Genomic DNA, 12,913 nt, shown 5'->3' with positions numbered 1-12,913 from the left:
ACTCAACTCCCTACACGTCTCACTAGCTCCAACCGACCTTACACACTTTAAATCCCCACCAACCGATTTTGATCTCCACTCAAACATACACACGTCTTCTCTCAAGTTCTGGAAACTCCCCACGTGAATTTCTACCTCAGCCAAGTCTCACTCCAGCCAAGTCTCACCCCTCAAATCCTGCACCGATTCTCCCTCTCTTCTTTGGAAAATTAATCCCAGCCTTCCACGTCTCACTCTCTCATTGTCTCTCAACTATCAAGCCAAAAAAACCTCACCTGACCGACACCTCTCAACCCCATTTAATCATGCACCGACCCCACACATCTCTTCTCACCCTTTCTTACGTAATCTACCCCTCAACCCCTACACCTCTCCAACTGATTGCCCTTCCTTTCCCTCCTCACGTCCAACAACATATATATATAGCTGCTTCTAGTCGTCCCTGGTTCCTCCTCCAATCACAATAATTTATTTCAGCAATCACCACCGAATTTCCACTCTTCACTCCCCTTTAATCACGGCACCACACCAACCTCTACATTACTCTACTGCCCGAATGTAAAACCAAAAGAAAACCCTGAAAATCTGCTGCTAGCCGAATCAAAAAGAAAGAAGAAAAACTCAAACTCTCTAGCTCTTGCTGCCAAACCGAAAGCACGCAGAAAAAATGAAAGATAAAAGTCAAGAAAAACAGCTGCTTGCCCCCTTGCTTTTCTTCCAAACTGCTGTCCGGCTTTTCTGCATTGGTGTGCTGTCCATGTGAGTTTGGTCTGTATGTTTGCATTTTTCTGCATCTGTGATGTTGTGGTCCGAATGATCTTCTGCTGAATGTTTGAATGTGTGAGCTGGTCCACGTTTTCTGCATATTGATTGTTGTCTGTTTTTTTTTCTGTTCTGCATGTGCATGTGCTGGTTTGTAGGTCCACGTTTTCTGCATCTGTTTTTCTGCATGTGTTTTTCTGCATCTGTTTTTCTGCATCTTAGTCCGAATAGTCTGCTGTTGGCATGTGATTTTTTTCCAGCGTGATTGTCTGCTGCTTTGAAGGATTTTTCTGCTGCTGTACATGTGCTGCTGCAAGTGTGAGTTGCTGTCCATGTGATGTGCTGCAGATTCTTCTCCTGCATTCTGTTCTGCATGTGTGCACATCCGAATGATTTTTCTTCTTGTTCTGCATGTGCATGTGTTTTGCATGAGTGCTGTTGTGGGTCCAGCTGTGTGCATGTGATGTCCGAGTGAGTTTGTTTGCTTTTAGCATGTGTGAGTTTGTGTTGCATGCATGTGAGGTGCTTGTCTTGTTTCATGTGAATCAATTGCATTATAAATCTTTTTAAGCACCAAAATACTAGAATGTATCAATTGACTCAAGTAATGTGATCTATTGCATAATTAAGTACTTAAATCATTTTTTATTAAACAATTTGTTCGCTTAAGTAACTTAATCATGCAATTTTAGTGCTTCATCAGTTTTTCATGACACTTCCTTCATATTAATTTTTTGTCTTAAAATTTTATGTTATATTAATTTTAATATTTTAATTAAAATTCATATGTTATAACACATGTTATAACTTATATTAAGATAAATAAAATTAGTTTTATGTTATATAAAATATTATATTAATTTTATATTATTAGATTATTTGACATGAATAATTAGCAATTTAGCATATAATATATATAATATAATATAAAAAATATAAAAGATCTTTCATATATGATATAAAAAATAAAATAAATTATATATATATGAACCAGTCTGATGTTATAAAAAGCAAACTAGAGCTGAATCAATTTTGAACTGGTTTTGTAAAATTGGAACCAGTATGGTTCACTGGTTTTCTAGTTTTTTTTTTCTAGCCCTACGATGAGCTATTGTTTGGTGGATAGATCTACTACTCACAATGGCTTGAGCTAGGTCTAGGTTGTAGTGGAAGGGAGCTTGCATGGCTTGATATGGTGGAGGCCCATCTATGGAAGAGGTGCCTAATGGTGTGGCATTCAATGGCTAGTGGTGGCACTAGATGACTGTGGAGGCTATAAAGGTTTTGGTTAAGCAGTAGTGCTTGAAAACTTGCTATAGAGGAGATTGCAACTTCTACTTGTTGGGTTGTGTGTTGATGTGTGCTACGGGACTTGGTTGCCATGGAGTGGCATTGTAGATGGTGCCTAGCAAATCGTCAGGTGCAACCAATGATGCTTTGCTAAGGTGCAGAGGGCTTGCTTTGTTTTGGCTAGCTCACAACGTTAAAGAGGAAACAACAGTGCCACTTGTCAACTTGGGTGTGGCCTTCTTGTCGTGCATGGGGTGGTCAGCGTGGTGAAACCTGTGATGGTGCTGTGTTGTGAAAAATGGCTAGGGCAATGAGAGGAGAGATCAAGAATGGCAGAAGCCAAGCTGGGGGAGAGGGTTTTTATGAGATGGGTGAGGCCAAGAGGGAGGAAAGGGTAGTCATTAGTGAGGCGTGGCAGCAGAGACAGTGCTGTCAATGCCAGAGTGGCTGGCTTGCAAACAGGGGTGCTAGGGGGTCACAAGTGGGGACAACGCAAGTGGGGGGAAGAGGGAGAAGGAAAAGAAAGAGAGGGAAAGAGAATGTGGAACTAGGGTTTTTATCCCAAAACGACATAACACAAAATCATACACTAGATGTAAAATAAATATTCAAGATTAAAGATTTTTAAGTAAGGCTCATGACCAACCCAAAAGGAAAAGAAGTGGTTAGTCACATTCTGGAATGAGTGCCTTTGTTGGCTTGGCTTCTTTCATAATGAACCAAGCAAGGTGTACTTAGATTGAGATAGCAAAATGCCATTAGACAGAGGTTGAGCATGAATGCCAAAGGAAAAAGTTTATGGGACCAAGATCTTTTGTAGGTGATCAAGTTGGTCATGGTAGAGATATTCTTTCCAATGAGGATGATATCATATATATAGATCAAAAGAAACATAAGGTTATACTGATGAAAAAAGAAAAAGGAGTAATCCAGTTTGGACTCATGGAAGCCGAGAGTAAGGAATGTGGTAGCAAGCTCATTGAACTAGGCTTAATATGCTTGTTTAAGGCCATAGATGAATTTTTGAAGTTTACAAACATGGTTAGGATATTGTGTGTCAACAAAACCATGTGGTTGCTCCATGTATACCTCCTCTCCATGAATGCCATGAAGGAAAGCATTAAAGACATCAAGTTCTCTCAAGTGCCATTTGAAATGTATAACAATGGCCAATATGCTTCTGATGGTGGAAGTTTGACTACTGGACTGAATGTTTCAATGTAGTCTATTCCATCTTTTTGTTCATATCCCTTATCTACAAGTCTTGCATTGAATCAGTCAAGGGACTCGTCAGCTTTGTGCTTGATTTTGAACACCCACTTGTTGTGGATCATGTTCTTGTGAGAGGCTTTAGGGCACAAAGTCCAATTATGGTTGGTCTAGAGAGCATCAAACTCTTCTTTCATGACTCAAGTCTCTTAGGTAGATTTGATGGCCTTTGAGAAAAGGGAGGGTGTAGAAAAGGGAGGATTTATGCCATTGGAAGTAAGGAAGCTTTTGAATTGAGCGGGGGTGAATTCACTTCCACCATTTGATTGAAAAGTTTTGATTTTCTTGGACAATATATTTTCAGCTAGGCACTTGAATTTGACAAAACACTCGAATATTTCAAATTTGGTTTTAAAAGGATAAATCCAAGTGAATCTTGAAAACTTATTAATGAACACTACATAGTATTTAAGACCAGTAGTAGAAATAACAGGAAAAGTCCATAAACCATAATGTATTATTTCCAAGGGTTCCATGGTCATTATTAGAAACTGAAAATGGGGGAGTTTTGAACTTTGCCAATTGACAAGCCTCACACCTTGATACATGCTAAGAAGGCTCAATAACAGGAAGGTGTGTATATTTTTTCAGCTTCTCTAATATTAGAGGTGCTGGATGTCTTAACCTATTGTGCTAAACAGTAGCATTGGATGAGACTCCAAGAAAAGCAACAAATTTTCTAGCTTGAAAGAAAAATAGGGTAGATTCAATTTCTACTTTTTCCTTGCATAAGAATCCATCCTGTGAGGTTGTCCTTAAAAAAAAAAAAAACAGAGAAAAAAAAAAAAGAAAAGGAAAAGAGTGTCAATTAGCTTAAATTGGCAACCAATATTAGCACATAACTTTTGAATTAAAAGTAAATTGGCTACTACATTTAGACAGTGAAGAATATGATTAAGTTTAAAAGGTTTGTGAAAGTGAAAGAAGGATAAGGAACTAGTGATTAGAATTGATAAACCTTAACCATTTCCCATGGCTACTTCTTCATCACCCTTGAAAGCTCTTGAAAGCTCTTGAAAGGTGAGATTCTCCAAGACAGCAGTGACATGGTTATTAGTTCCACTGTCAGAAAACCAGGGTGTTTCATTAGAGCAATAGCAACTGAGTTGGTTCTTGTGGCTATTGTTGCCAACTAAGAGGGATGATGCCTTCTTTGATGGGAGAAGTTCATCCTGTGATGCCCCCAGCCCCCACTTGGGATTTGGTGGTGGCTGAAGTGTTGAAACATGCAACACAAGACTACATACTCCTCGTTAATGACAGTTAAGATGCAATGCACTTAGTATAATACTAGTAGTATACAATAATCGTAGCGAAATAGGTCATTTCATAAAATGTTGTACCAGAATAAAACTAATAACCCAACTTCATTTATAGCTTTGAATCACAATTCATTTTAATGGATTATCAAACTCCTTGTTACACTTTAACATAAAAAGTATTGTTTTCAAAGACCTTTTACTGATAAGGAAATCATTAAAGCATAATTTTGAATCTCTGCTATCTCCAAGTAAGTCATGACAAATTTCAGTATCTCTTGAGTTTGAGCTCAACTTTAGCCTTGTTTATCATCCTGACTAGCTACTTCTAGTCTTGCTAAAAGTTCTAACATTTCGGATTGGGAGTAGTAGTGGAAACTACCACAATGAAATTTTGAGAAATTTCAGTAAGTGAAAAAACAACATAAAACAAATAACATAGACATATAAAGGCAAACCATGAAATAAATGCATGGACATGTACTTGGCACAAAACTTAGTTTTTGCAATTTGACTTTTCCAAAACATATAACGGAGATCCTTTGACTTTTCAATAAAAACATCTTTTTTCTTTGCACATTGAATAATTTATTACAAATCTTTTATTCATTGCCTTGTTCACTTCTTGTAACATCTGATTTGGATACCTCATGGCTCCTTTATGCACCATAGGTTCCTCACTTGTTACTACATCACCTAACATCACACTTGACGGCAGTGACTACATCATAGTCCTTACTATGCGACAGTTCGCCATTTCACCTTCACTGCATATAACACATGTGGCACCCACTAGCTTTAGGTGCTACCCTGCTCTGACATCTTTTCCATAAGGATCCATTCAATATCCGCCGACTGTACTTCGTCGAATATCCTTCAGTTTCCTCTCACACTTAACCTTGGAAATGTGCAAAATCTTTGCATGGGTGCCAAGTGGCATGCCTTCATCGTTTAACCGAATCCCCTTTTCATCTTCCCGTAGCTTTGCTTTCCTTCAGAACTCAAAGGTCTCTTAACAAGTGGTGTGTTGAGCTCAAATCTGAAACTCTAATGCCTCTTTGTATCCCTCCTTTATGTCTAAGGTTTAATGGTCTTTTCACTAAACCCTAATCATCATTGGGAGAGTGGATGTATGCATGCTTGCCACTTGGTAAGGGTGTGTGTGTTGGTTGGCCACCCATCTCAATTTCCCATAAGATCTTTTCTCTTTCCTAGATACTTGGGGCGGCTTGTGGTGAACATTTCCTAGACATTCTTCTGTCTTCCCCATGAGCTTCCTTCTAGAGATCCTAAGTGAGTGACATGTATAGTTTGTGAGGGAGAGTGGTGTAGTAAAACCAATGGACTAGGGTTTTTGCTTCATCCCATGCGCCTCTTACAATTCTAATCATAGTCATTTTCTAGAAAATCCCTTGCATGAACGACACTTAGCATAAAGGTGGTTGGAACCTTCTTCCCACAATCTGGTCTAGATTCATTGGGCCTTGAGTGTGACATGTGGCCAAATCTTTGGTGTGATGGGCATGTGTCCCATGCCTTTCTAGGGTTTTGGACTCTAGTCCAATAGGCTAGCCGAATTTCATGGTCTTGCTGGGCTTCCCTCATAGGATTAGATGCTCAATGCACCAAGACAAACAAAATAACTAAATAAAGCCCAAGATTTCTAAGTACTTTACACCTCTTGCATAGCCCAAAAATTAACATAAACTGGTGATGAAAAATAGGCAAGGACTTGGCTAAGTTTAGGTTATCACACTTTAGTAATTGTTTAAGACTGGTGACATGTTTTCACATAAATCTGGCAAGGTGCTTTGTGAAGATTGGACTAATTTCATTTAGCTTTGGATGAGTTCATATGTCCTTCTAGTTTCTTGGGTTGGTAGTTGTTCCTTTGTTGTCTAGGGTTCTTACCTCTATAATTGGAGGACTTGGGCTTTTGAGAATAAAGTTAAAAGTTGCCTGACATAAAGGATTGTTGTTGGTGTCAATTTCTAAGGAAAATCTCATGGTTCAACAACTTGTCTTGGAAGTCTTCAAAGGACATCGTAGAGTCTATGGTAGAAAATGAAAAAAGGAGATGAAAGTTGTGTAAGCTGGGTTGAGACCTCCCAAGATGTAGGAGATGAGGTCATTATCATCCAATGCATTTCCTGCTGCTTTAATTTGGTCTCATCTCACCATCCAAACAAGGTCTTACATGGTCTAGATAGTAAAATCGTCTCAATTTAATTCATCTTATCTTATTTCAATATTTATACACCACGAGCATAAGTACTTTTTAATTTTTAAATTTTTCACTTAATCATTAACTAATTATTATAAGTTTTCCAAAGTTCTAAATAAAATATAGAAAATAATTTAAATTTTTCAAATTTTAAAATAAAATAATATTAAAAAATTATATTCTAATAATATTTTAATTTTTAATATTTTTATTCAAATTTTTTTCTTCTTTTTTTTCAAAACTTTATAGAAATATTTTTATTATAATTTATAAATTATTTTATTATTATTTATTGAATATCTCATTAAATTTTATCTTACTATCAAAACAAGGGGTGAGATTATTTTTTTTAAGACACGAGGACTAATCACTTTCTCAATTTAATTTTTTAAATTTTAATATAATAATAATTTTAAAAAATAATATTTTATTTAATTTTTATTTTTATCTAAAACCTTCATGTCTCTCTGTTGGAGAAAAATTACAGCAACCAAAATTTTTCAAACTGTTGCCGCCCAAAACCCAAAAGCTTTTCCCTTTTAGTACGCCAAAGTGACCAGATAAGCCAGTTCTTCTGTGCTTCACCAACAAAAAAGAAAAGCGAAGAAACTAACGTATTTCTACACTATAGAAGGCATAGAAAAATGAATCCAAAACCCAAGACTTCAATTAGGGCTTTGGGGCAGCGCTCCATCGCTTCGTCGTTCCTCGCTCGCTCTTCTGGTTTGTACTCCGGGTAAAAACCTAATTTCCTTTTCTTGATTAAACCATTTGATCCATTTATTGTTTGTGCGGGTTTTCACTTGTTTGTCCATCATATTAGTTCTACTGATTCCAAAGAAGACAATCGGGACGAAGCTTCAAAGAAGAGCCGCCGCACCTCGCTCGTGGACTTCCTCGACAGGAAGCTGCACACTACTTCTGCGCTGCCCAGAACAGTTCAGGTATTTTATCCCCTTTGGCTAGTGAGAAAATGCAGGAGAAAATAAAAGAAAGCGAGATTCTGGATCTCTCCATCTTGTGGGGCTTTTTTAGGTGTTTTTTCTTTTCATTAAATGTGAGGAGCTGAATGAACTCGCGACAGGCCATGTAAACCAGTGGCATAGTTATATTAGGCGGAGTTCATTTTATACTTCAGATGTCTGTGGATGTAATTAACAAATAATAATTAAAACAAGATTCTGAAAGTTTGTTTTCTTCTGTTATTATGTTTTCCCATATACCAAACAGAATAATGCTTTTTGTTGTTCTTTCTTTCTGTTGGCAATTTTCTTCGTTTTGTGTTGGAAAATAGGGCATAGACTATGCAGGGAGTTTGACTAGAATCTATAATCTTCTGAATTTGACATTTTGCGTTCGTTTTGAATAATACAATTTTTCGAGAAATTGAATAAAACGTTATTGTTATTTAATTTTATTTTTTCAGAATTATTTTCATATGGAACTTGGAATTTATTATATGGAACTTGGAATTTATTGAACTTTGAAGAGGGAAATGTTCTAATATGTGACAGGGGAAATCAAGACCCTTTTCATCGCCGCTGGGCCCAAGAGAATCCAGTGGCTCCATCGATGGCCATTTTGGGGCAAAGAAAGATGGGGAAGCAAAGTCAAACTGCATCATCGACAAAGTGTTATTTGAACAGTTCAAGCATAATGGTGAAGATAAAGGAGATCGTGAAGGTTCCTGTAGCGACATGGGATGTTGTAACACAGATGAGGTGCCACAATCAAGAAAAAGAAGGAATCCATTTCAAGGTTTGTTATCTTATCTTAATTACACAGATCAAGTTTTCATTTTTTAGGATCAGTACGCTACCAGTTAATACTACATGTTGGTTATTTAGCTCTTTTGTTGGTTTTTGTGAAAGTAAAGAAATATGTTGAGGGAAAAATGAGATTATTGGCGTTGAAGCGGTGTAATATGAAAATGATTGAAGTGTGCTCAACATGGGTCAAGCAGAGCTCAAAAGAGAGAGTTTGTTTGACTAGTGCTTGAGCAAGACCCATCCAGAGTGGGTCGCTTGATTGGCGCTTGACGTGGTGCTTGAGCAACACCCATCTAGAGTGGGTTGCTTGATGTGCGCTCTACGTGTTGCTCGAGCAACTTCTGAAAGACAGTGTGCGCTTGACTCTCGCTCGACGCTTCGCTCGAGCCAACGTTCAAGACAACTTAAAATTGAGGGTTTTGAGCGCCTTTTTCACTCGGGACTATAAATAGAACAGCTCACTTGTGTTCTTTGGTGTGGAGAATCAAAACAAAAACCCTAACGTCTTCCAAGAGCTTTTTAGAGCAACCTCTCCCCCTCATGGTTGATTCAATATCAAATTTTACATGAGTCCATTGAGGTGGACGTGTTCATTGGCCGGAAGAGTCCAGAGCTGCTGTTGATGCAGAGATCGAGATGTTCTCGTGTGAAGCTATAGAAAGGTTGGAGTTCTGGCACTACATGTGTGTAGAGATCGAGTGGGTCACTTGTGGTGTTGCAAGTCAAGTTTAGCTACTACAAAGGTTTTGTGAGTCTCTAAATTGGTTGTAACAAACTAAAATTTCTATAGTGAATTTGAGGTAGTGTAGTTTTAGATTTTGAAGATGTTCTTCAAATGAGTTTCCACTTTGTGATCAAAATCACTATATTGATTATTTGTGTTATTTGATTCTTTTATTAACTATTTGTTTGACTAATTTTGAAAAGACCATCAAAATTGGATTCCACTTATTCACCCCCCTCTAGGTGCAATGATTGGTATAACCACTGTTTTTCAAAAGATAAACAGACAATTATCTATTGTGTATTTTGTTTGATTTGGTTCTGGTTTCCAATTGATGAAAATAAGTTGAAATAAAAACAGTTTCATCATTTAAGTGAAATGATTGTTACATACTCAGGAAAGTGGAGAATGTTGTTTCTTGGGTACTGTTAATGGAAAACCCAAATTCGTATATTTTCTGCATTCTATTTTACATGTATGTCTGCTACAAATGGAGCATTAGTTTCTTTGTGCATTGTCCAATTTGAAGCAAAGAGTTTGGTAGTTCAATTTATTTAACTTTGGATATATTAGCTGAATTAGTGTTAAAAATCATCAGCTCCAAAAGGTTAAGTTGTGGTAAAAGGAGCCGAAAACGTATGAGATGTGAACACTAATTATGTATTTGTTATTTATTTAAATTTAGATGTCAGATTTCTTTGGAAGCCTAAACTCTCTATATTTTTAAACGGTTCTATTTATTTTTAATGCTTAGTTGGCTTACCTAAGTGACAACTGACAAGCCACCCTGTCCAAATAAAGACATCCTGTATAGTGTGCTTTCTGCTGTATTGAAATTTTTGGGTTATAATCGGTGTCCAATTAAATTAGGTTCTAATTAATCTTCCTTTTTTCCTCCATCTTTCTCATTCTGTAATATGATATTGTTTGTGTTCAGAGAATGACTTCTGTTATACATTAATTATTAGGTGGGCATGAGAAACATACTGCTCAAAAGCATTTATTAGCTCTTGGAGATGATCCAGAACCAAAGCGAAAAGCAGAGGAAGAGAGGTTTATTAGCAAGAAGAAATCAAGACCTCTTTACAATCACTGTTAGTATGCAACATCTTTCTCTTTCAAAAATTCTGTTAAATTAATTTGCTATTTGAGAAAGGAAAAATGAGTGGAGCACTTCTCTCATGGAATTTACATGAAACTTTTGATTTTTTTTTTTTTTTTGGTAAAACTTTTTTACTTGATTTGTCCTTAATCCTTTATAAGAAGTTTTGGTAATTTTTTTTTTTTGGCTAGCAGATGCAAATGGTTGTGGCTGGTGGGACTGCAACATGGAAGGTGTTGATAACGAAGAAGTAGGCTTCAATGAAGTATGGGAAGGGGTGGGCTCTACTACATTAGGAGGAATAGAATGGCATTGAATTTGTTATCTGTGAAAGGTATGTTATGCTACTACTAGAGAATGCTCTCTCTCTCTCTCTCTCTCTCTCTCTCTCTCTCTCTCTCTCTCTCTCTCTCTCTTCGTGGCTGTGTCCTGCCCATCATCCCTTCTTATTAGACTTAAAAATGAAAAAAGAAAATCCCAAAACAACTGAAGGAATTTGATCAATGGATAGTGAAGCTTACAAACTGAATTCTAAGAATAAAAATGAGAGAAATTGAAGGTCTTTACTTACCCAGATTTTTTATTACAAAAATGAGATTTTCTCTAATTAATAGATAACTGCTTTGCATAGGTCTCACAATTATAAAGAGTCTATTTTACTCGGTTATGGGTTCACACTTTTTCTTTACATAATGGCTAGCTACAACTTGATAGAGAACTGTTTCTGGAAGTTTAGAGCATGCCTTTAGATATGTATATTCTATGCATCATCACCAATGAATTCTTCAAGGCATAATCTTTGATTGTCTGTGATGTCTTCTCCTTATGCTGACAGGTCCAATTTCTTTTGAACTGTGCTAGTTCCAAAAAGATGTAATTTAGGACAATAAGGAAACCAAAAGAGGAAGACAGGAAAAATGCTGTCTCCAGTTGTAATAGTTGATTAGTTTTATCTGACTTCCCTTGGTGGATCACGTTTTCAAATATTGGGTGGGACACAGTTTCTTGAACTTTCTCAGAAAAATGTGCTTCGTTAAAGCCCACAATAAATAATAATAAAAAGATAAATGGTTCATATCCGAGTCTTTTTTGAATCATTCAGAAAACCCCAGTCGACTGTTTGCATGGTGGGTAAAATCTAATTTTGTAAATACATATATACAGCTGCTCTTTGAGAAGGGTATCCAAATGTTCTCCTAACTCGTGTTAAAATCCAGCCCCGATTATGAGAGTTCATTCTGTTCTTTTGTTTTCTTATTAAATTGAAATCATCTCATGTTTGTCTTTGGTCTCTGTCATTGAATGGCTCCTCCTGATTACCAAGTGTTTAACTGAATATTTCACGGATCCTAACCAAAATGATGTTTGCATTTTATTATTCCTTTTAAGACTAAAAAAAAAATTCTTTCACTTTTCGGAACAGGTCATGCAAATGTCACCATTGTTAGATGTACGGCTAAAAGTAAAAAAATAAAATAAAATCATTTTTTGTGTCTTTTTTTATTTCTTGGACTATAGTTACTAATTAATGACATAATAAATTAAGTTTATCCCGTGCATGATATTTAATTCATTATACGCATGCATGGATTATTGTTATTGATGCTAATGATGCACAACATCAATTCGGATGATTCTATGCATGGCTCGTGCCTATATAAATGGCACGGGAATTTTGAAGGATGATTATAGAGCTCGAATTGGAGGTTTGAGTTCGCTTTGAGGTTCATTTAATCTTACGTTCATGTAAATTTTTACCATCACTACTACTGTCTGCGTACCATCTTTCTTTGTATTCATTTGTTCTTAACGTGTTTTTTGTATTAATGCAGATAGAAGAATTGATCGCTAGGTAGCTTGTGGGTTATAAAATGGAAAAAGATAAGAAAATTGCAATGGGACTTGCATTCCTAGCAAGCGTGCTTTTGGTTGGTGCTGGGATTTTGATATGGGTGCTTTTGGAGTCAGGAAAGGATAACTTGGGATATTCTGGTGATAAAAAGAAACCCCACCTCACCACTGGATTGATCATGCTCACTGTCTTTTTGCTTCCCCTCATCTCTTTTTTCCTGTGCATGGCCTTCAAAAAATGCTACCAAATATTCAAGCCCAACGCAGATCATTCTTGAAATTTGTGTGTGTATATATATATATATATACAAACTAGTAGTGGCGCAACGTGTAAGGTATGTTTGCCCGGTTGGAAGGAAAAAAACGTTTTACAAAAATATAAAAGCCCTCTATAGAAGTATATAACAATACAAATTGATTAAAAAATGTGTTCATTACATACAATGCAAATGTATTGGTCTTAAAACTATAATAGTTTAGAACGAAGCAAATAATTTTGTGCATAATTATTTCAAGTCTATCAGTATACATCCAATATGAAATACTTAAGTGTTGTTCACCATACAAGAAACACAGTATAACTCTTCACATGTGACACAAAGTTGCATCTCACTGAATTACCCGTTAGTTCATAATCAATAAGAAAATTCCATGAGTATGCAA

At 36.4% G+C, this 12,913-nt stretch overlaps 1 protein-coding gene across 2 annotated transcripts; it reads left to right on the top strand.

The window, feature by feature from the left end:
• The first annotated feature begins 7,335 nt into the window (after positions 1-7,335).
• Positions 7,336-12,530, top strand: LOC122316288. Of its 2 annotated transcripts, none has more exons than XM_043132826.1 (6): positions 7,336-7,540; positions 7,628-7,748; positions 8,319-8,562; positions 10,266-10,391; positions 10,594-10,733; positions 11,235-11,644. In XM_043132826.1, the coding sequence occupies exons 1-5, from the start codon at positions 7,449-7,451 to the stop codon at positions 10,713-10,715; spliced, it is 705 nt and encodes a 234-aa protein (XP_042988760.1). In that variant the 5' UTR covers positions 7,336-7,448; the 3' UTR covers positions 10,716-10,733; positions 11,235-11,644. The 2 variants fall into 2 exon arrangements, with proteins under 2 accessions (XP_042988760.1, XP_042988755.1); XM_043132821.1 differs by lacking the exon at positions 11,235-11,644 and adding an exon at positions 12,232-12,530 and having other exon boundaries at positions 7,338-7,540.
• Positions 12,531-12,913: the final 383 nt, after the last annotated feature.

This window comes from Carya illinoinensis, chromosome 1 (genome assembly GCF_018687715.1).
Source record: "Carya illinoinensis cultivar Pawnee chromosome 1, C.illinoinensisPawnee_v1, whole genome shotgun sequence".
NCBI lineage: Eukaryota > Viridiplantae > Streptophyta > Magnoliopsida > Fagales > Juglandaceae > Carya > Carya illinoinensis.
Note: the sequence above shows the minus strand (reverse complement) of the source record. Positions and strands in the feature narration are given on the sequence as shown.